Raw genomic sequence first — 24985 nt, 5'->3', positions numbered from 1 at the left:
CACACCGTGTGTGTTTTTTTATTCTTCTTCCTCTTCAAGGCTTGATACCTTACCGATCCGGCTCGTGCAAGCCTGGCTTGATATGTGTGTTTTGATTGTTAGATCCAGATTTAGATTTGTATAAAAGTTTATTTAATAAAAATACATCAGGCTCCAATTTAAAAGTCTGACCTTAAAGCTCATCAAGCTGCCCTACTAACACTTTTTTATTATTTTTTTATACTAACCTAATTTTCACTCCCATTGTTGCGCCCAGCCAACTAAGGTCATCAAGCAACCGTTCTCCGTCATTCTAACCTAATTTTAAATGGTTTTGTTCTATATTATGCTATTTGGATATATATTAAATTTATGAATTTTTGTAGAATTATTAGTGCTGTTGATCGTATTTTCTGTTTGAATAAATTTTTGTTATTGTATATTTTTTTAACAGATTAAACAAGACTTTTATATTTTGTAAATAAGTTAGGCCACAGTCCAATAATTATATTCATAATAGGTTACATGCAAGACCAGTTTAATATATTTAAACATAAGTTTAATCTTTTAAGACCAAAACTCGACTTGACTCAGCTCGTTAACACCCCTACTTGTGGGTATAAAATATTATTACTCTATTATCTAAATTTTTGTAGATAACTCGTTTAATAAATTTGACTATATTAATAATAATTACAAGAGATATCAAAACTCATTAAATATTATAATAACAAATTATTAAATATAAGTGTAATTTGTTTTATACTAACAGTAAATTAAAAATATATTTAATATATTATTTGGATTGGTTGGCACAATGCACCTTAAAACGTGCATCGTACAATTAATTAAAGCGCATTAATTTGAGGATCCTACCGATTTGAATCCTGGAGTTATTGGGGAAGACTTTGTAGATGCAGTCAAAGGATTTTTATTCTTTGACACCCGAAAATATAAAAGAAGTAGTTCTAGCTTTATTTATTCGCACGGAATAAATTATTTTATAACTGAGAAATTGTTCTGTCAGGAGCTTACGCAGTGAAGTATTAAATATGTTATTTTTATAATACCATATAAGTTATTTACATTTGTATAATAAAGATTGCTGATATAAAAGAGTAAAAATCTCAAAAATAAATGTAATTATGAAAATCAAATTTATCTTTATTAAATTTTTTGATATAGCATTGTTTAATTTCAGAAGAGAGTTTTACTAGAAATCGTTCATTAACGCTCCTAGTTTAAATGCAGTATTTTTTCTTTTTGCTTTCCTTACAACTTCTGTTGATTAACAATTTAGGTTATTGGAGGAAATTTGATTTCGTAAATTATTTAATTACATGCAAAAATAACTATATTATAGCAGGACATTTCGCTAACCTCTTGAATTATTATTCTGTTTATACGAAAAGATACAAATAAATGTTATATTTCTGAAATCATATTTTTGGATCAGGATCATTTTACACTCGTATAAGTTACACTCTTAATCTTGATCGTTGATTCTATTTATATGTAATGGTTCTAATTTGTTAGATATTTGATCTGTTAGATACAAGCAAATCAATAATCAAGATTTGATATAAGACTTTTTATTCTTACGCTGATACAAGAATACCCTGTCCTTATCTATGATGCACCGGCACTTCAAAAATAACACTTCCTGACACTCTCCGACACTCCAACACGTATTGCACAAACTCAAAAAAGGGTTCAAAAGTTGCGTTGCGGACGTTTTTAGTTCTAACTATTAGATTCGTTGGATTATGATTACCATTTTATTGAGTTTAGTATAAATATTTGAGATATCTTATGTTTCTTTACAAAATTGATAGGTATTATAAGTTTAACTTCATTTTTTTTTAATTCATTGAATACTAAATATAATATACATTTCATAAATTAAAAATATTATTTATGTCCTAACGTGACGAAATCTAATATTTTTTAAAATTAAAGTATCTTCGTGTCGTGTCGATGTTAATACAATTAGGTCCTTATATATATATATATATATATATATATATATATATATATATATATAACTTTTTATCTTCTATGTGCTATTCCTTTGCCTTTAATCATTTCATCTGCCTTGATTTTGATTTCCTTATAAAAATAAATTAGTTAATTTTCTCACTACGAAGCTATCAATTAATCGTAGTAGATAAATATTGTTCAATTTTAATAAAAAATTAAAATAAAGTTTGTCGTATAACCCATGTCCTATGATGCACGGACACGGACACGGGACACGGGACACGACACGCCGATACGTTAATTCTAAAAAATGTCATATTTGGACACGTTGGGACACGTTTTGATATTAAATAAAAATTTTAATATATATAATATAATTTATATTTAATACATATAAGAGTCCATAATAAGTCATATAACCAATCAAATATTTAAATTTCATAACATAAATATAAATATAAATAATTTTTTGTACTTTGTTAATTTTTCATGTCAAATTTCATAACAGAAAAAAAATTAATTTATAAATTATTTCTTTTATATTTAGTTAACAAAATAAAATTAAAATTAAAAAAAAAAGTGTGTCCGAGCGTGTCCTAACATTGACTGCGTGTCCTAAAAAATTGACCGCGTGTCCGAAAAATGTTTCGGAACGTGTCGAAGAGTTGACCGTGTGTCCCCAAATGTTGACCGCTTGTCTTAACGTGTCAAAGCGTGTCTGTGTCAGACATGTGTCCGACACGCAAAATAAATTCAAACCGCGTGTCCGTGCTTCGGTGCCCATATCAATAAACCTGTAACTGAATATTGCTTACGGAGGATTAACTTCTAATAAATAATCCATAGCAACTAGAATTTAAAGTTTGTGTATTATTAGTATAAGATTTTTATATTATCATATCATTTAATATAAAGGAGCGTTTGATAGAGTAGAAATTTCGATTTTCAGAAATATGATTTTTACATTCAGTTTATGATAATATTCAAAAATTTAAAATTTAGAAAAGATCAATTTTCCGAGAATCCTAAAAAAAGCCACTATCAACCGGTCCCTAAACCACGTGGGTGGGCGTGATGGTTCAACATCTCGTCCTTAAGCAAGTGGTTGGGGGTTCGAACCCCAACTTTTGTGAATGAAAAGCATTCCATGGCCAGCTCTTTATCGCTTTGTGCGCTGACCTGGGACGACGGATTAGTCTTATGACTATCGACTGTGAGAATACCCAGATGTAATCAAAAAATCAAACGGTTGCTAAGGGTTAAACACTGAAAAAGTGTTTTTCTCATATTGTCTCGGTTCATTTTCATGTCTCCCATTTTTTTTTAAACAAAGTGACAGACCCCACATTTTAAGGGTCAGTTGGAGAAGGGAAACTTTTTCCCATAAAAGGAGAAATTTAAATCCCTTAATACATTGATCCTTTTAAATAACAATTGTTAATAGGAGAATGGATATTGTAACAATTAAGTTGTGTTACTAATATGTTACTACTAATCACTCTCACCGTTAGATCGATTATGTTGATCCAACGATTATATTTATTTTCATCTTTGTATGGTCATGATTTCTCAAATTTAATATTTTATATTTATTTTCACCTTTGTATAGTTATGATTTTTCATATTTAATGCTTTCACTTTAAATATGGAAAATCATAACCATACAAAGATGAAAATAAATATAACCATTGGATCAACATAATTGATCTTACAGATTGATTAGTAGTAATATGGTAGTAACACAACTTGATTGTTATAATATCTTACCTCTTGTTATAGTTGATTTTTTAATAAATTCGCATAAAGTAACGGATTAATTAAGAAATAATGTAAAATCAAAGCCAACTAGAAAATATCACTAACTGTTGCACGTTTGAGATAGAGACATAAACCTGCTCACCGATATCGCTACTAGCTACCACACAAAATTTTTCAATTATTCTGATGCGTTTCATTCACGTATTAGAACGAGAAAAACGTGAACTTCGGATGAGGAATTAGGAAATGGTGCACCCATCGTAATTAATTTTTGAGTGCTGCTATAAATAGAGCTTATACGAGAAAGAATCCCTGGCTTACATTTTCATGTAATTTTGTCACGTAAAAAAAATTCTATTTATTGAATTTATTAAAAGTTCAACAACAACAAAAACTTTAGCAGCAAATATTCCTTTGGTTGTTTAAAACGCTAAAAGGTTTTATTGCAATTTTGAAAACTGCAGTTATATCCGCCGCTAAAACAATAGAATGACCGTAAACCCGTTTATATATAGAGAATTGTTTTTCTTATGTAACATAAGGTAAAACTTCTCTCCTACACTCACATATAAAGAAATGAGACCCATTTATATTTTTTTTCTCTCCTATATTCTCTTTCCTCTTTCCTTTATATGTGTCTATAGGAGATAAGTTTTATCCTATGTCACATAAGAAAACAATTTCCCTTATATATATAGGAAAAAATTACTTTTATGTAACATAAGAGTAGTTTATCTCCAATAGATTCATCGAAAACTGTGACATCTTTTTTTTCTCTTTTTTTTTGTAAATTGTGGGTTCCACCACACATGTATTTATAACATGAGAGAAGATATCTCATATAACATGATATTAGATTAACATATATATATATATATATGGGATTGTCTTTTCTCATGTTGCATAGGAGAAAAACTATCTCCTACACACACATAGAGAAGAGAGAGGAGAGATAATAAGGAAGAGAAAAAAATTTAAAATGGGTCCCACGTTTACTTTGTGTCTTATGCATAAGATAACAATCTTATGTAACATAAGATTATTATTTCCCTATATATATATCAGAAAAATATTTCTACAGTTAATGCAGATAAGTTATCTGCATTTACTCTCAAAATGATGTCGTTTTGGGATTGAAATATTAAAAAATTATAATTATAAATACTATAATAACGCTGAAATAAGTTAAATGGGTTTGATGTTTGTCATTTTAAATGACATAAATTATGTCATTTTAAGATAAAGATACACACAAAAAATAGAAATCATGGGAGAGAGAAAATAGGTGATTTTTTAATTTAAATTTTAAATAAAAAAATTATTTTATGTTTATCTCTCCCTTAAAATGACATAACTTTATATCATTTAAAATGACAAAAACTTTACCTTAAATTAAAATTACAAAAATATCATGATTTCTACCTCAAAACGATGTCGTATTGGGCTTACTGCAGATAACTTATCTGCAGTAACTGCATTAAAAACGAACTTTATATATATATATATATATATATATATATATATATATATATATATAAGGCTTATCATTTCTCAAGCTGCTTGAGATAATCTTATCTCCGGCTACTAAATCATAACCGTACAAAGATAGATAAATGGTGATAAAAGAAGAGAGAGAAAAAAGAAATCATAACCATTCAAAGGTGAATCAATTGATATAAGAAAATAAATAAATAAAACGACGTAATTTTGGAATAGCCGGAGACAAACTTATCTCAAGCTGCTTGAGAAATGTTTTTTCCCATATATATATATATAAAAATCATAATCGTACAAACATAGATAAATTGTGATAAATAAAGAGAGAGAAAAAGAGAATCATAACCATTCAAAGGTGAATCAATTGATATAAGGAACTAAATAAATAAAACGACGTAGTTTTGGGGTGACCGGAGATAAACTTATCTCAAGCTGCTTGAGAAATGTTTTTCCCACATATATATATATATATATATATATATATATATATATATATATATGAGGAAAGTTATATTTATAAATTTTTTATTTACAAAATACATGAAGTATGACCGGTCATACTTCAATCAAGAGTGTATGACCGGTCATACTTAGTGTAATTTGTAAAAAAAATTTGTAAACGAATACTTCCCCTATATATATATGGGTTCGTTTTTTCTGCAGTTACTACAGATAACTTATCTGCAATAAGCCAATATGACGTCATTTTGGGACGAAAATCATGGTATTTTTGTAATTTTAATTTATTTTAGGGTTATAATAGTCTTTATATTCATAATTTTTTAAGATTTCAATACCAAAACAACGTCGTTTTGGGAATAAATGCAGATAACTTATCTGCATTAACTGCAAAAACATTTTTTCCTATATATATATATATATATATTTGAGAAAAATATTTCTTCGAAACTTGAGATAAGTTTATCTCCGGCACCCCAAAACTACGTTGTTTTGTTTTTATGATTCCTTTTTTCTCTCTCTTCTTTTATCACCATTGATCTATTTTTGTATGGTTATGATTTAGTAGCCGGAGATAAATTTATCTCAAGCAGCTTGAGAAACGATAAGCCCCATATATATATGATATGCTGGATGTACTGTTATAGGATATTATTTTTCTCCTACAATCTATTTTTAATTATGTATCTTGGGAAGTACATAGTTATAATATTAAATTTATTTTTTTCTCTTTCCTCCACATCAACAAAAAAAATAACTTTAATATGGAGCAAGTTATATTTATAAATTTTTTTGTTTACAAACTACACTAAGTAGGACCGGTCCTACATTAATCACACAGTGTACGACCGGTCCTACTTAGTGTAATTGCAAAAAAAGTTTGTAAACAGATCCTATCCCCTTTAATATTATAACTTACATAGTTAAAAATGGGTTACAGGACAAAAATCTCATTCCTACAATATAATACTTATATTTTCTATATATATATATATATATATATATATAATATATCATATGGCATGAAAAATTTTTAAATTCGTGCTTATATTATTAACTTTTTATCTTTTGGTGGGCCCACACTTGATGGGTCTGCTGGACATGCTTATATAATATATAAAAAAATATTTCAAGTATTTTTTTATGTTGTGATCATTCGTTTTACGTGCAATTTTTTTTTTCTTTTTTAATAAGTGTATGAGCTATCATTAGTTGAATTTCAACATAAGAATTATATTCTTATATAACAAGATAAAATCAATGTCCGTCCATATATATATTTGGGAATCGTTTTCTCAATTTACAAAAGAAAGTCTCTTATTCTTGCAAATATAACTTAAGGTGGGCTCCACCTTAAAAATTTTTCTTTGTCCAATGTCGTATAAACCCCACTTATATTATGAGTTAGTTGGAGAAAATTATTTTTTCTATAAAATGAGAAAATAATTCGCGGAGAGGCAATAATTGTTTTATGCTCTCGAGTCTTGTATAGTAGTTTAGTTCACACAGATTTAACACGTGGGAAAGTTTCAGGCGTGATTATGAGCTCTTCCAATAAGTTTAAGGAAAAAATATTTCTGCAGTTAATGCAGATAAATTATCTACATTTATTCCCAAAATGAATTCCCAAAACAACGTTATTTTGATATTGAAATCTTAAAAATTTATAAATATAAAGACTATTATAACCTTGAAATAAATTAAAATTATAAAAACACCATAATTTTCGCCCAAAATGACGTCTTATAGGACTTATTGCAGATAATTTATCTGCAGCCGTAGAAAAAGCGAATCCTAAATTCAAAATGTCAAATTTCATATTGTCATTTTCTTTCCACCCAGGCCACTAATAATTTTCTCTTCATTTCTAGTCATTATTCTCGCTTTTCATTTATTTATTATATTTTTTAATGGGCACCTCATTTTCATGCTTCTTTCTTTTCTAGGCGGCTTCAATGCCCTGTGATTTTCCACCATTAATTGACTCCCAATAAAAGAAAATTGAAGTTAATTCAATAGTCGACCACTAGTTTTTTAAAAAGGCCCCCTTCACCAACATTATTCGCCACAAACAATACCACCACCATCAAATCAATGGGATTGACTAAAACATATGAAACTTCTTAATAATACAATAATATATAATTAGATGATAACGGAAAATAAAAAATTAAAATGTAATCCTAAGCCTAAATACATTAAAAACACGAATGATATCATTTAAGATATTTTAAAATTTATATGAGAAAGATATTTTTGACTTTCGAAGTTGAATGATATATATTATAATCACGAATGATCTATAAGTGATATGTTTAAAATTAGAGTAAATACCCATTTTCGTCCTTGACAATTTTCACGAGGCACATTTTAGTCTCGAACAATAAAAAAAGCTCATTTTTTTTATAACAAAAAAAAAGCTCATTTTAGTCTCTAATATTTGAAAAAAGGGCCACGTTCGTCATTCCGTTAGTTGGCATCCGACGGCCCAACTAACGGAGTACACGTGGACCGTTACTTTGCTGAGTCACCGTTAAGTATGCCAGCGTGGAAGTAATACGACGTCGTTTTATGTCTTTTTAGAGTTTTGGACAGCTGACCTTAGCATCGAATTCCTTATTTGGTCCCTGACAAATTTATCGAGGCCCTATTTGCGCTTAACACTAAAAATATGGACATGGACATAGAAGTTGTAAGGCATATTGCAGCAAACCACAAACCTTTCAAACACAATCCAATGGCCCTATTGCCAAGCATCTTGGACAGTGTAGGGTTAACCTAAAGTTATCAACATGTGATGTTCAAAAAAAAAAAAAAAAGTTATCAACATGTGAATCATCACCTCTAGGGCCGGCAAAATGGGCTGAGCCCGCCGGGCTGGCCCGCCCCGCCTGCCAAATAGGGCGGGCTGGGTTGAGTTTTTCAACCCACCAGCCCGCCAAACCCGCCCCGCCAGCCCATATGGGTCAGCCCGCCAAGTCCTTTTTTTTTTTTTTTAAGATTACCCAATTGTTATGTAGCTCCGTATCGTAGATTTCTCTGCATGCAAGTGGCTTTTTTGAATTGTTGTGGACTGCTCATACAACACTTTGTTACTTGTTTTGTTACTCTATTTTATCCTGATATGATTTTATTTTTTTATTATTATTTTTGGATTGAAAGATGCATATTTATATGCAGATTATTAAACACTGATCTTCTTGGTTTCATAAGCACATTAGGATTTTATGCAAATTTTTGTATGCTTTTATGCAGATTTTTTTATGTGATTTTATGCAGAATTTGATTTTTTGTATTTTATTTTTATATTTTTTTTATTTTAGGCGGGCTGGCCCGTAGCCCGCCAGCCCACTCATAAAACGGGCCGGGTTACTCAATTCAACCCATTTTGTCAAAACGAACCGGGGCGGGCTAGCCCATTTTGGGCGGGCTAGTGGCGGGCCGGGACAGGCTGGCCCATATTGCCAGCCCTAATCACCTCCGGCAGCTCGGACAGAATCCCCTTTTTGTTCTTCAGATGTTAAAAAAGCATGTACTTATAGGAACCACAGAATTAACACACGCTGAAGGTAGATTGGAAGGCCCACACAAATAACAAAAAATGCAAAGGAAGACCTGAGATAAGTTTGAGACGAGAGCAATAATTGCAAAATGGAGGTATAGTAGATAGTGAACCATGATAAAAATGTGTTGATAGTAACCAAACAGAACACTTGATTGTTTGCTGTATTATTATTGATGTACACAACATGCCCCTTACTCGACGTTGATCTTTCATACAATAGAATACTTTTTTTTTTCTAACATTGCTTAGCATGTATTTCCTCTAAAGAAGCTTTCTTGTTAACTTAGAATAAGAGAGCAAATACAACTGGCGCAAAAAGTTCTGAGCACAAGAAGCATAACTAGATCAAGATTACTTGTACGATGACACACACAGTTGTATAAATAAACCTCCAATACAAACTTGATAGAAGAAAATAAAGAACGGAGGCAAATATTATTTTAATAAAAGAAAAATAAGCTAATTCTAATTTAAAAATAAACTCTAAAGACAAATTACAGAACCACCAATGAGCCAAGCCAGCGGCCAAGTTCATAAGGATCATCTATCGCTAAAATTCTAATCAAATTCCAGTTACATATACAAACCCCAACGGTCAACTTAAAAATTCAGCAACTTAATCCTAATAAGTTAATAGAGTCACATATTTCCCACTGATAATTATCAGTAACATTTGTATCAGATAATTTTGATAAGTAGAAGAAAGCAAAAATATAAAGTATGAAGCAATGAGGATCAGATACCATTAAGTCGGTTCTTGGTTCCACAGATTTACTTAACTCAGATTAAAAGAGCTATGAAGAAATTAGTTTTGGTAAAGCTCAACAATGAGATCAAATTCTAACTCAGCTTTATCTCTTCCACAGAGAAATGAATCACTAACAGCTTGATAGATTACAAAGTTCCATGTTGATTAGGCATACCCCTCAAACACAAGTTCCATGTTGATTGATAGATTACAAGGTTCTAGAAGCATTGAGGTTCCACTCATACATTTAAAATAGGGCCATTGGATTGCTGCAATGGTGGTTTGAAAGATTTGTGGTTGGTGGTTTGCTGCAATATGCCTAGCAACTTCTGTGTTCATGTCATTTTTTTAGGTAAACCCTAAACCCTTCAGAAAAATTGCAATTTGATCAATTTGGGAGAAAATAAAATAGAAAATGAAGCAACCATAATATAGAAAAATTGACAGCAACACAATCCAAAATTATGAACCCAAATTTCCTAAAAACAACCTGAAATGTAAACAGGTTAAAATCTCCCTTGGATGATCAATAAAATAGGTTGATACCAATTCGAGAACAGAGAGGTGAATACGTGCAAAAATATGTAATACCTAATAGACTACAATTACTGAAGAATGTAACTAATAATGCTGAAACCTCAGTCAGTAAAATCTATTTAGGCAAAAGACCAATAATATTTTTGTGTTAAGGACCAAATAGGGCCTTCGATGCTAAGGTCAGCTGTTCAAAACTCCAAGAAAACATAAAACGACGTCTATTACTTTCATGCTGGCATACTTAACGGTGACTCAGCAAAGTAACGGTCCACGTGTGCTCCGTTAGTTGGGCTGTCAGATGCCAACTAACGGAAGGACGAACGTGACCCTTTTTTTCAAATATTAGGAATTAAAATGAGCCTTTTTTATTGTTCGGGACTAAAATGTGCCTCGTGAAAATTGTCAGAGACAAAAAGGGTATTTACTTTTAAAATTATCTGACATTAAATGACATACATCGCAGCAAAAGGTAAAACGTAAAAGTGAACCTCCTTATTTTTTTTTTCATTCCGGAGGATAGCCTTTTTTTTTAATATTTTAATTATTTAATTATTTCGTGACTAGTTCGATTCAGAACGAATTTTGGGAGTAATATTTTGGAAAAAAATGTTTATCCTTTTAAATGACACAACTTACATCCTTTCACTCTCACAAAGAGGTGAGACCCACACCTTTATCTCTTTTGTCAACTCTCTCTCTTTCTCTCTCTTAAAATGACACAACTTTATATCTTTAAAATGACACACACTCTTCCCTAATACTTTAAATCTATCTTAAAAACGGTGGTACTAAATAGAATTAAACACATATTCTCATCGTTACTTGCTCAATTTTTTTTGACACTAATTGAATTATTATCATTTAATAGAATAGCCTCTTTCTTTATTGGCATCAAGTTCTCTTGCTCTAAACATTATTCTTTCCGTTTCATCAGTATAATCGGTGCCACGAGGCTCCGCGCATTCCCAAAAATATCTAATCAATGGGTGATACTGACAGTGCAAAAGCACTAACTCATAGGGATAATTGATAAAGACTTACGTTAATACCAAAATAACATAAAATAAAAACAGAAAAAGAAAATGAGTTGCGTTTAACACGAAACTTTTTATATATGTAGAAGTCTCGTAATACCATCATCATCTTGACCATTCGTTTTTCTTTCATTTTCTCCCATCTATAAGGCAAGTCATAATTATGGGTTTGATGTTTATAACATTGTAGGAGATAATTTTATTTTTCATATACATATAAAAGAGTGTGGACTCATATGAAAAGAAGACAAAAAAAAAAAAGTAAGGCCATACACTCTTATATAATATAGGAGATAAAATTATCTTCTACAATATAATAAATTAATCCATATATTTATACATGAATCATTTGAAATAGATATACGAAATAAGATATTATTTCAATATTCATGTTAATTTGGTTTGAATACTTAATTAGGATGACTTATTAAGTATTCATTAAGTCATATTTAATAAAATTTTAAATATTTATTATTCAGTTAACAATAAATAAATACTCTAACCTTATTTTAATATCTAGTTTAAAATAGTTATGCAAATTGAAAAATCGTTAAATTTGATTATAATAAAAGTTACTTAACTGAATTATTTTTATTAAAATATTTAAAATGTTAATTTTTTTCTCTTTCTCTCGTTTTTAACGCGGAATAAAGTTTTAAAGAAATTAATTCCTTAAGACAGATCAGTTTATATAATTATAAGGTATAAAATAAAAGTACATATATTTAAATCTTATAATTCTTCAATCACAACCTAAACATCATACAAAATATATTAAATGTGGTAATGATCGGAACTCGACAGATCGGTCATCATAGTGGTTCGAGTCAAGTATTAGACCAGCTTTGTATTGAATCCGATCAAAATCAGGCCAAAATCGATGACCCAGTCAGGTCATACATTTTTATAAAAAAAAATCAAAAATCAAAAATCAAGATTGTTTCATCTTGTCAGTAAAAAAATATATAACTTATTTTAAATTTTTTTGGTTAGTAGTATATTCTTCTATAATGATCTCAAATCTCAGCTTCCAATACTGAAACAATTTACGGAACAATAAATTAAGAGAATGTGACATATATGTCATTTCAATATAGATAAGTTTGAATAATATGAGTTCACAACATCTTGCCTTTTGAGTGTCATTGAGAGATAGGTTTATGGGGATTCTGAATTGCAATTTAAATTGACATAATAATAACGTGCATTTTCATTTATTTGTGCTTTATAAACTTGTAAAAGTGTGATTGAATAATTTTTGAATTTATTTAGTGAATCTTGTTTAATTCATTTTAAATATGAAGAATATAATTAAATTTATATATTTTATATTTATATATATTTTTATATATCTGATCAACTGATCTGATCAATAACCCAATATCCCAACCGAGTCAACCGGGTTTAATAACATTGTATGAATAACTATATTCATACATAACTTTTATTACAGTACTTTACACAGCTTTCTTTCTTGCTAATAAATCAAGAAAAATTCCTACTTACTGCATTTCTTTCTTTATATTTTTGGTAAACATTATCTCTTTCTCTTTACCCAAGTGTAGCACAAAATACAGAACAAATGACATGTAACAAGTTAACAATCCTTTCCCATTCACATTTAGTTCAAATCCACGTCCGATAATTGGTTTTTTTTTTTTTTTTCATTACTTTTCATTTTTTCAATGAAATTTGCCTAATATCTCTCATGCTCTAGCCCAACGAACACACTAAGAAAGTTTAAATGTTTAATATTCCCGTTGCTATCTCTTTTCACTTATTTTGACCACAACTCCGCATTTTGCTCTCTTTCTACCCTCTATATAATCCCTTACGCCATCTTGTCTCTCCATCATCCTCTCCTTCATTGTCATTCTACCCTTGTGCACCTTCTCACTTCACATCACCTCATTCCATTTTTCTTCAAAGGCCCTTGTTCTCTTTTTCTTTTTTTTTATTTGTATTTTTCTAAATGGAGGAAACTTTAATACCAAAGAGGCCAAGAGAAGAGCCCCAAGTAAAATTAGAAGATGTAGATTGTGAAGAGTCCTCAAAGAGGCACAAGCCATACAACCACATACTCTCTCTTCTTGAATCAGAGGAAGATGATTCCACAGAAGACCTCTCTTCTCTTGTAACAACCCTCCAACAAGAAATCACTTGTGCCTCTGATTCATCAGATACCCTTTTGAGCCCACCTCAAAATAATGGCCAACACAACCTAGCCACCAATTTAGAGGACTGTTCAACCTCTACCACTTTTTCTATCACTCATTCTAATGATATTATTGTCAAGGAAGATGATAAAGAGAAGGTCATGAGACATCTTCTTGAAGCTTCTGATGATGAGCTTGGGATTCCAAATAGAGAGGAATATGGGTTACTGGATTTTGGTGAAAATGGGTTCAACGGTGGAGACATGTTTTCTTCTATATGCGATGGGTTATGGGAGCTTGAAGATGAAACTGCTAACTACTATGCTTTGTTGCAATCTGAATTCTTTCTCTAGTTTCTTTGACCTACTTGTGGGGACAATATTAGAAAGTGAAAAGCAAAAGTTATTCATGTCTTAACAGTTGAAATTTAAAACGAGAAAAATTAAAGAAGGAAGATGCATAGAGAAATTAAGGCATTTTTTTTTCCCCTTCTTGTTTTTAATTTTTAGTCCCTATATTTGTAAAGATCATGGGATGCTTATGTTGTTGGTTAGCAATACCATTGGCTGTCGATCTGTTGTAGAAAAAAGCAATTAGGCATTCATATTAAACAAAGTAATTAGTCATCATCTTTCCATTTTTTGTTCATATATTATTATGGGTTATGTTTATCTCATTTATCTTGAGATAAATAATTTTTCTATACACAAAAAAAGGATGAGTCTCATCACTCTTTTTTTCTCTCTCCTGTTACGAATGGGTCTCACTTGCAATTTTATTTATATAACATAAGATAATCACTCTCCTACAAATAATAATAGGGAAATATTTTTTTTAAAGATTTGTTTACGTCAAGCCCATGTTAGTTCAATATTTTTAGAATAATTTGAATAATTATTGATGATATCCGACTTTTGGTTGGATATTTGAAGGTGGATAGTGGATACAATAGAATAAAATAAATTCTTTTATATCATTGTTTAAATGTTTACTAGTAAAATAGAAATAAATTCATTTCATTATTTAAAACTCACTTAAAAATGAACGAAATAATGGGATTATTAATAATCACCATTCCTACCCTTAATTTAGACGAAAATAAAGAAGAAAACATAAAATAAAATAAAACTCACCTAATTTTTATTTTTTTAAAACCAAACATCAACCTTTATTATTTTCATTTGACTCTTTTTCATCAACGGAACCCTTAATTATTTCTTAATGCATGGCCCACTGAAATTTCTATATTGACCACTTGTCTATTTGTGGAACAATATGGTTGAAAGTAAGGGTGTAAGTGAGTCAGGTTGGTCTATAGCGGCCTACGACTTAATTTATATCAGGCCAGACTCGATTTAATACATATAATCAAATAGAACATGCTCGAATTTTTAAAAAAACCTATTTAAGAAAGCAGACCATATGCTTTTTTTTATATGTCAGACCTATAAGCCTATGCTTATATTATTTATTTTAAGTAAAATAAAATAATATTATTCATAGTAATACCAAATGGTGATAGCTCAGTTAGTGCATGTGAGCTAAGTAAGTGGTGGAAGGACCTAGGTTCAATCCCCATCAATATCACCATTGGGAGTGGCATAAGATCTGTACCAATCTTTATAGTAGCATCAGAATCAACATTTAGTGATGAATGAAGAGTTATTGATGCTTATCGTTCTAGCTTTGCTGAAGATACTATCTAAGCTTTAATATGTAGTGGAGATTGACTACGTAATAAGTATGACTTGAAGAAAAAATAAAAGACATAAATTTAATCAATTGAAATTATTTTATAATTTAATTATATTTGATTAAATTTTAATAGAAATATGACCTTATTTCTTATTAGGGGTGTTCGCGGTCTGGATTGGATCGGTTTTGGAAGTAAAACTCATCCGATCCAATCCCTTCGGTTTGATCACGTAATCATCCATTCGGTTTAGATTTTTTTTCAAATCCGATCCGATCCAATCCAATTTTTTTCGGTTTGGATTGGATCGGTTTTCGGTTTTTTGAATATCCTAAAATTAGTTTCGTGATTATTGTGCAAATAACATCTTTTGTATATATTGACTTTGTAAAAAAAAAATTGAAATACAAAAATATCAGTGAACAATACTATAGTTGATGAGAGGTGACTAAGTTTTTTTTTGGGTTTAGTTGATGAGTTAATGGGTCTTGAGTTTAAAAATTTTTGGGCTATGATTGGAGAAAAGACAATTAGGTAGAGGATAATTAATATATTGGATCGGTTTGGATTGGATCGGTTTTCATCAACCCATCCGAAAATCGATCCAATCCAATTAAAATTTGCGGTTTTCTTTCGGTTTTCGATTTTTCGATTTTCGGTTTATTCGGTTATCGGGTTTTCGGTTCGGTTTTCGCGGTTTGAATCAGTTTGGATTGGTTGATGAACACTCATATTTCTTATATAGAAGAAATCAACATTTCAGTATGTGAGATTGCCTATAAAATATACTAAAAGGTTTTTTTTTTCTTAATCTTTTTTTTTGTTTCTATTCTTTAATCTTGTTTTTTGTTTTCTACGTTTACAAATTATTTGTCAACTTATGTAACCTTGAAATTGTATTTGCAAGGGAGAGAAGATGATGAGAAATTTTTGGCTACTACAAGCATCATAATGTGTTTGTTGGATTCATGTAGTTATTTTAATTTATATAGTATGAATTGGTTTGTTGGATCTGATGAAATATATGTTATTTAGTTTGAGCATTTTATTTTTTAAAGTGACTTAAATGCAGATTGTGATAAGTTGTTATTGTAATCATGATTCTATTTGGACGTTGAAATTGTGGTTTTTATTTTAACAATAGATTTTGAGTATTTTGTATAGTTGATTCATGGTTCTACTCGAAAGTTAAAAATTAATAGGCCAAAAGGTCAAACCAGGCCATTTTTTTATTTTTTTATAAAAGGACCAAGTCAAGCTAACACTTAGACTTATACTATGCTATCGGACAGACCAAATTAATTTCTTTTGGCATAAATTTGAATTTTTCCGGACAAAATTCGGTACAACCCAATCCACTTTGGCCCTAGTTGAAAGTGCTGTAACTGTTTTCTCATTTCGTGGTACTTGTCGAGTCGTAATCGTTACGAGAATTTTTAGATTGATATTCAACTTTAGTTAATTTAGAGCATATAAACAACTTATTCTGTACCCGAAAAACTTTATAAAAAAATAGGAAAAAATATGTGTCATTTTAAAGGATGTAAAGTTATGTCATTTTAAGAGAGAGAAAAAGATAGATAAAAGAGGAGAGAACGTTGACAAAAAAAATAAAGATGTGGGTCTCATCTCTTTGTGAGAGTGAAATGATATAAATTGTGTCATTTAAAAGGATAAACACTTTTCTCAAAAAAGTAAATAACTTAGTTTTAGGAAACATCTTTCATCTATAACTATTTCCTTAATTTTTTGTATACAGAAAGTAATTTCTAATTTTATAAAACTCGCATTGCATGTGTTAATATTTGCCGTCTCCAATTGACAAGTTAAAAAAAAAAAAAAAAAACTAACATGATGTAAGTTATGTAAATTTTAAGACTAATCCGTACACAAAAAATTTAGAAGCTAAAGTTGGGATTTATGTTGTTATGATATTTTTAAAAACTTAATATGTTGTGTCTGACACTTTTCGATATTCTTTGATATCTCGACACTCCAACACGCATTGTAGATACTCAAAAAAGTGTTCAAAGGTTGCGTTGCATTGCGTTTTTAGTTTCAACTATTAGATTCGTTGAATTATAATTACCATTTTATTGAATTTAATATCAATATTTGGGATAGAGTATCTTGTCTATTTTTTTATACATATTTTACTTATATCTTTCATATTATAATAACAAATATTAATATCTTATGTTTTTTTGTAAAATTAATGAGTATTATAAGTTTAGCTTATTTTTTTGTTAAATTATTGAATATTAAATATAATATACACTATATAAATTAAAAATATTATTTAATATCATAATGTGTCAAAATCTAACATTTTTAAAAATTAATGTGTCGGATTATACTGTTGTATCCCGTGTCCTGTGTCGGTGTCGATACAATGTAGGTTGGGACGACAAGGAACAAATCGCGAGGAGAGACCATTATTATTGGTGTTGAGATATATAGTCCCACATTGGTTGTATGTGCAACTAATGTGGTCTTTATAAGGCCTTGGTCTCTTTCACCCTTTGAGCTAGCTTTTGGGGTGGTGTATCCCAAAGTTCTTTAAGTGATATCAGAGCCTCGTGTCCCGGGTTCAAACCTCGTTGTCCCACACTTTGAGCTAGCTTTTGGGGTGGTGTATCCCAAGGTTTTTTAAGTGGTATCAGAGCCTCGTGACTCGGGCTCAAACCTCGTTGTCCCCCACTTTCTCTTGTGGAATTTCTTAGCACAGGTAGGCTGAGCCTGCTGCATCATCCACTCTTCAAGTCCAATGAACTCTCGTGTGAGGGGGCGTGTTAAAATATATAGTACCACATTCATTGTATCCCAAGGTTCTTTACAATTGGGTTAGTGAACAATAATATTAAGTGAGTTTAGATATCACAACTCATCTCAAAACCTTAAAATATTAGATATATGAGTCTTTTTACTTATATAATCAATTCTTAAAAACTTTATTCACTTGTTCTTCAATTTCTCAAGAGTTAAATTGCAAAGGAAAAATATTTTGGTGAAGACGTCACCTATTTTCTCTTTATATTAGTATTATTTATTTTTTGGTAAGGATATTAATATTATATTGAATAATAATTGATGCCCGGTTCTTTGCTCAAGGAGTCCTGTATTGAGCACATGGCCTATGGACCAAATGGTTGGAAGTACACTTAAAAGTGAAACGTTGCAATTCCAGCCAACGGTCCCCACTTCAGGAACTCAATTCGCTGCTGTCCATTTAATGCCCGTTAGAATCCTATCTAAACAATCAAGATTACACATGTACTTGATTTATTTTAATGCGACCCAAATTTTATAACATTAACACATAGAGCATGTTTGAATAATTTTTTCTTTCGAGAAACTTTCAAGAAATTATTATTTTTTTTAAAAAAATTCTCCAATTTATTCATGTGTTTTGATGTCAACTTGAAAAAAAATAAATAATAAAAATATCGTTTTTGTTAGCCAACACCATTTTAAAAAAGTACGGTCTATAATCTAATTATTTGGGACAACGATGCATTTAACAAGTTTTGAGAATTTAAATAAAAAAACATCATATTTTTTAAATTATTTCCAATATGTTACGGACAAAGTTTTACTATTGAATTTATCGGAACACATTTTGTCGAGTGGCTCAGCATCCAAGCTCCGCTAATAGATAAAATATTATCAGATCTAGACCGGTTTAATCGGAGTATTGAGTTATTGGTTCATTTGGAGGGTCACTTATTAGACCGTTTGAACCGGATAATAAATATTAATTTATATTTCATATTTAAATGAATGCAAAGCCATTAATTAAAAATTTATATATTTATATAATTAATGACAAATAAAAATAATATTCAATTAAAGATTAAATTTAAATAAAAATGTAAAATTATAAAAAATATTTTAACAGTCAATTTTTGTTACTATAAAAGTTATAAATTTAAATAAACAAATAAATAATTTAATGTGCTAAATGAAAATAGTAGAAATAAAAAATTATAAATTTAAATAATAGAAAAATTGAAAAGAAAGTATATAAGAAATGAGTGGCTGAGCCACGCGAAGTCAAAACTAAAAATAGTCTCTCTCTCATATTCTCTTTCTTCAATGCACAAGTGAGGAACAATCAGGAAGATGGTTTTCTCTCTTTCACTATCTCTTCCATGACCTATTGAAGGACATCATTGCCCTCTTCTCTTCATGGCCGATCTGAATTTTGATGAGGACTGCATTCTCTCTCTCTCTCCATTGGCTAGTGTCTCTCACTTCTTTCTTAATCATCGTTTTGCCTCCTACGACTAATGCTTGATCGTCTTCAACTCATGTCCCTTCTCTTTCTGTTTCACACACTCACTTTTCTCAGACGCAAGGGTATTTTCCTAAATCTTCTTCTTTTCTCTGTGTCTACACTGCAGAGGACATTGTCGGTTTCGATTTCATCCCAAATGAGTTTTTTTTTCCTATTTTTGTAAAATCAGTTCACTGTGGTTCGTATTGGGTCACTTGCATTCCCGATCCATTACTTTACCCGAACTGATCACATGGCCGATTTATCGATTTTCAATTCGAACTGACTTGTCCGGTCCAATTTTTGTAACAATGATTAGATAGACTTGTCCTGCTGTTTGGTCCAACATGTACATGTCCTGTTGTGTCTGACAACAAGAGTCTCCATCCTATGTCACTATCACATAACAAAATTATGCTCGCGCGTCACTCACCCTATGTAAAACTCTATTCCTTCTACAACTTCTCTCTAAATTCTCTCATTGCTACAATACTCTCCTCCTTCTACAATTTCTCTCTAAATTCTCTCTCATGCTCTATGATAAACCTTTAGTTTATCTTATTTTATAGACTAAATTAATATAAAATATCAAGTTAAATAAGTCAAAAACTAGGGTTTAATATAATAATCATGAACATTATCTGAATTTTTGTTTAATTGAATCATCTTTGCTATTTTTTAGGGAATTGTTGACAAAAGGAGTCAAAGATGAAGATTGGATAGATAGAGATCACAACTAGAAAAGATGAGATCAAGAGATGATAGAGGAAGATAAAAAACAATAAGATTGAAGATCTTATCAAGTTGTTAGAAGTGGGAGCTTAAGCCCCCATTCACAAGCTTAAGCGCCTAGACAAGTCCAACTTAGGCCCATTCAAGTTTTCTACTGCAATACGAACTCTTGACCTATTTAAACACCATTGGGGACCAGAAATACATAACTTTTACATTGCTAAACAACTCTTGGGTGCTCAGAGGCTGAAGGAACGCGGAGGAACATCAGATTCATGTTCGTGAGCGGCGGAGACGGATCAACGTCAAGTGTTCACTGGAGATATTGAAGATCCACCAATTATCTATGGAGTTTGGGGGAGCTTTTCTATTTTCTTTTGTTCTTGATTTTGCCATGTCCGGCTAGTTCTTTAAGTAGTTAGGGTTAGATGAATTTTAGTCGATTTATTACGCTTTGAACAATTCGTACGTTAATTTTCCTTTTTATCATGAATGAAGTTATCTGTTTTTAATGCTCTATATAGGCTTAAATCTTATATAATGATCATCGGTGAATGCATGACAATAGGAATGTTGGTGTGTGATCCATATCTGATAACTTCATCGTAAACGTTATGATTCTAGGGATAGACATAGGGTTTGCGTAATCTTTAAGATTCTTGAATTTAATGCTTGCATGCTTGGGGAATAACCGGGGAACTAGGGTTCTTCCAATATTGTAAAGATTTTAGAGTAACAAGGGATTGAGCTCTAATAACATGCGAAAGAATTGATTAGATTGATACTAAGGACAATTAACATTAAGAAGGAATTCAAACGTAATAAGGAGATTAAATGAAATCGAACCCCTAGCTACGTTTTTATTTTATTAGTTGAATCACATCTTTAATTTCTTGTCTTTAATTCTTGCAAGTAATTAGCTTAATATTTAATATTTTAATTTTGCAATTCAAATCCTGTTTCCAAATACACTTTCGATTGTCCAACTAAGTTTGCGATAGTGAATTAGTGCTTGAACCGTAATCCTCGTGGGAACGATCTCTTACTTAATCATATATTACTTGTACGATCGGTGCACTTGTCGTGAGTAGCAACAAGTTTTTGGCGCCGTTGCCGGGGATTACTATTTCAACATTAATAGTAGCTATTAATTCTTTAGATTGGACCTTATTTTCTGTTATTTAATTTTCTGTTATTTAAATTCAGTTTTATTTTCTTATTTTATATAATCTATTTTTCTGGTTTATGCGAGGTACCGTTGACACCAATTCCTTGCAATTCGACCCGGAGATAGAGAAAACAGCAAAAAGAAACAGAAAACTTGCTAAAGAAAGAAGACAGCAAGAGAAAGAAGCTTCAAGCTCAACAGAACCAAGAGAAGAAGCAATGGGAGACAACAATGCACCTCCACCACCTCCGAGAACGTTGGGAGATTACATGACTCCTGCTCGAGTTCCACAGACGGCGAGTATTGTTAGACCAAACGTGGATGCTAACAACTTTGAACTCAAGCCGGCACTTTTACAATTAATTCAGAAAGACCAATTTGCCGGAGGAAGCACGGAAGACCCTTACATCCATCTGGAAAACTTCTTGCTATATTGTGATACCTTGAAGATGAATGGGGTGTCTCGGGATGCTATTTTGCTCAGATTGTTCCCATGTTCACTTAAAGATGAAGCAAGAGGATGGTTGCAATCGTTACCTCAAGGAAGCATCACCCACTGGGACGACTTGGCAACCAAATTTTTGGACAAATTTTTCTCATCTTCGAAAATGGCAAAGCTCAAGGCGGATATCACTTCTTTTGAACAAAAAGAAAGTGAATCTCTATATGAAGCATGGGAAAGATTCAAAGGACTGCTCAGGAAGTGTCCCCAACATGGCATTGAAGCCTGGGAACAAGCGAGAACTTTCTTCCAAGGGATGAAGCCCAACACAAGAACATTGGTGAATGCTGCATCAGGAGGGTCTTTGAAAACAAAAACTCCAGAGGAAGCCTTGGAATTATTAGAGTCTTTAGCCTCTCAGGAGTATGATAATGCTCCCGTACCACAGAGAAGAGCGGGGATTATGAAGCTTGATGGCTATGATGTCATCCTAGCCCAGAATGATCAGATTCTACAGTCAAATAAGAAACAACAACAACAACTAGATGCTCTCACAAAGCAATTTTCTGATTTTCAAGTTTCTTCTGTTAATACTCCAGTAGCTTTTGTTAATACTTCTTCTATTGTTTGTGATATTTGTGCAGGTGCTCATGCTACTGATGACTGCAAGGCACCCGAAACTGCAGATGTTAATGGAATTTGGCATGATCAGAAAGTTCCATATAATCCAGGGAGGAACCAATACGGCAATAACCAGAATCAAGGGTGGAGAAATAAAAATCAAAATCAACACCCAGGACTCAGTTATAGTTCGAATCATCAGCTGAATCCTCCTATGCCAGTACCACAGCAACCTCCACAACAATCAGAGTGGGAGAAGGCCTTTGCACAACTATCCAAGACCACGTCAGATTACATTCAGAGTTCCAATGCTTTCAGAGAAGACACTTCAGCCTTTATGCAAGAAACAAGGGCCTCATTCCAGAATCAAGAAGCTTCTATCCGGAATCTTGAAACTCAGATTGGCCAGCTATCAAAGCAGTTCACTGAAAGAGTTCAAGGAACTTTTCCAGGAAACACTATTCCAAATCCAATTAGGGAACACTGCAATGCGATTACTACTGTGAGTGAGAAAGCCATTGAACCTGTGGTAAAGCCTTCAGTAGAGAAAAAGAAAGATGATGAACTTGCAACTGAAAAGGAAAAAGAAAAGGAAGTTGCCAAAGAATTTGCTGCAGAGAAAACTGTTCCTGAAAAGAAAGAGTTCAAATGGGAGAAAAAGAAAGCTCAAGAAAGGCAAGAAAAGTCATTGGAGCTCTCACCTTATGCAAAGATTCCATATCCGCAGAGGTTCAGAGAGGAAATCAAAAAGCAGCAGTATTCCAAATTCCTTGACATTTTCAAGTAGCTGCAAATCAATATCCCGTTTACTGAAGCCTTGGAGAACATGCCCAATTACGCAAAGTTCATGAAAGATCTTCTATCACGAAAGCGTAAGCTACAAGAATGTGAGACGGTGACTCTGACAGAGGAATGCAGTGCCATTACCCAGAAAAAGTTGCCTCCAAAGCTTAAAGATCCAGGAAGATTCAGCATTCCATGCAACATAGGCAATATGGAAGTGAAAAATGTTCTATGTGATCTCGGTGCCAGCATCAACATGATGCCACTATTTATGATGAAGAAACTGGGGATTACTGAAGTAAGGCCAACCAAGACAATAGTTCAACTGGCTGACCGCTCTACAAAACAAGTTTATGGAATCATTGAGAACATACTGGTAAATGTTGACAAATTCATCATTTCTGTTGATTTTGTCATCCTTGATATAGAGGAAAATTCTACTATTCCTATGATCTTCGGAAGACCTTTCTTGGCAACTTCAGGAGCGCTGATTGATGTACCGAAAGGCGAGTTGATCTTACGGGTAGACGGGGAGCAGGCAATTTTCAAGTTCTTTGATAAAGAAGTCCCCTCACCTATAACTCAAGCGGAAGATCAAGTCTACTATATTAGTGAGAAGAAAGGAGAAGAAGAGCACAAAGAATTCTTCTCAAGAAAGTAAGCCAAAGGTTAAGATGGAGAATCTCAGGAGCAAGGGAAAGCACGTAAACACCAAATTCAAAGCTATTGAGCCTACTGCATCTCACTCATATGCACAAGAGTACTATGGGAGGACACCATTTCTGAATGATGGAGCTTGGTCATCACTAAGGCCATGCTTTGAGCCACCATGAACGTAAAAGAGGTACGTCAGGCTCGTGACGTAAAACAAGCGCTTGTGGGAGGCAACCCAACCATTTTTTTTTAATTTTCCAGTATTTTAAGTTTCAGTATTTTAATTTAGTTGGTTTAGTTTAGTTTCAGTTTTAATTATAGTCTAGTTATTTAAGTATTATGTTACATAAAAATAAAAAAATAAAAATATTGAGGCTAATGATCAACTTTTCTGAGATGGATTTTCAGGTGTATATATGGGATTAAAGCATACACAGATGCCACAGCTGGTAATGATAAGGAGGCAGCAGAGGAGAATTGACCCCCATATCAGTTTTAGACTCTTATATTTTATTTCGTTTATTTTTATGTACATTTTGTTGATGATGGTTGATGGTAGTATGAGATGTATGTTGAGACTAATCCTGATTATGATTTTTTGTTGGATATGACATGCTGACATAGTTCATTCTCTGACATGTGTGCAGAACATAGTGTCAAATCTTTCTGATTTCTTGCTTAGGATTCTTTTTAGATTTAAATTTATTGCTGAGGACAGCAAGATTTAAATCTGGGAATGGGTACCACGCAATTCATCAGACCACAAACCTCACATGGTCGGAAGGAAAGAATTCATGATTACACAGAAATTATGCAACATGCATATGCAATGATTCAGGGGAGATTTCTCAATATTATTATATTTCATATTATCTTATTCCTTTTATTTATGTTATTTTAAAT

At 31.6% G+C, this 24985-nt stretch overlaps 2 protein-coding genes and 1 non-coding gene across 3 annotated transcripts; 2 read left to right on the top strand and 1 right to left on the bottom strand.

Moving 5' to 3' along the window:
- The first annotated feature begins 13492 nt into the window (after positions 1-13492).
- Positions 13493-14241, top strand: LOC133307553 (uncharacterized). Its single transcript, XM_061508084.1, has one exon. It carries the CDS (start codon positions 13530-13532, stop codon positions 14064-14066), a length of 537 nt encoding a protein of 178 aa, XP_061364068.1. The 5' UTR covers positions 13493-13529; the 3' UTR covers positions 14067-14241.
- A 7955-nt stretch (positions 14242-22196) lies between these two features.
- LOC133307563 (small nucleolar RNA R71) lies at positions 22197-22303 on the bottom strand. The gene has a single exon (XR_009751045.1). It is a non-coding gene; the product is annotated as a small nucleolar RNA R71 (small nucleolar RNA).
- Positions 22304-23471: 1168 nt separating this feature from the next.
- Positions 23472-24563, top strand: LOC133307499 (uncharacterized). Its single transcript, XM_061508008.1, has 2 exons — positions 23472-23977; positions 24491-24563. The coding sequence occupies exons 1-2, from the start codon at positions 23472-23474 to the stop codon at positions 24561-24563; spliced, it is 579 nt and encodes a 192-aa protein (XP_061363992.1).
- Positions 24564-24985: the final 422 nt, after the last annotated feature.

Source organism: Gastrolobium bilobum, unplaced genomic scaffold (assembly GCF_033153095.1).
Source record: "Gastrolobium bilobum isolate Gb01-03AN ecotype WA unplaced genomic scaffold, APGP_CSIRO_Gbil_v1 utg30568, whole genome shotgun sequence".
In the NCBI taxonomy this organism is placed as follows: Eukaryota; Viridiplantae; Streptophyta; class Magnoliopsida; order Fabales; family Fabaceae; genus Gastrolobium; species Gastrolobium bilobum.
The sequence above is the reverse complement of the archived record's forward strand: the minus strand, read 5'-3'. Positions and strand labels throughout refer to the sequence as shown.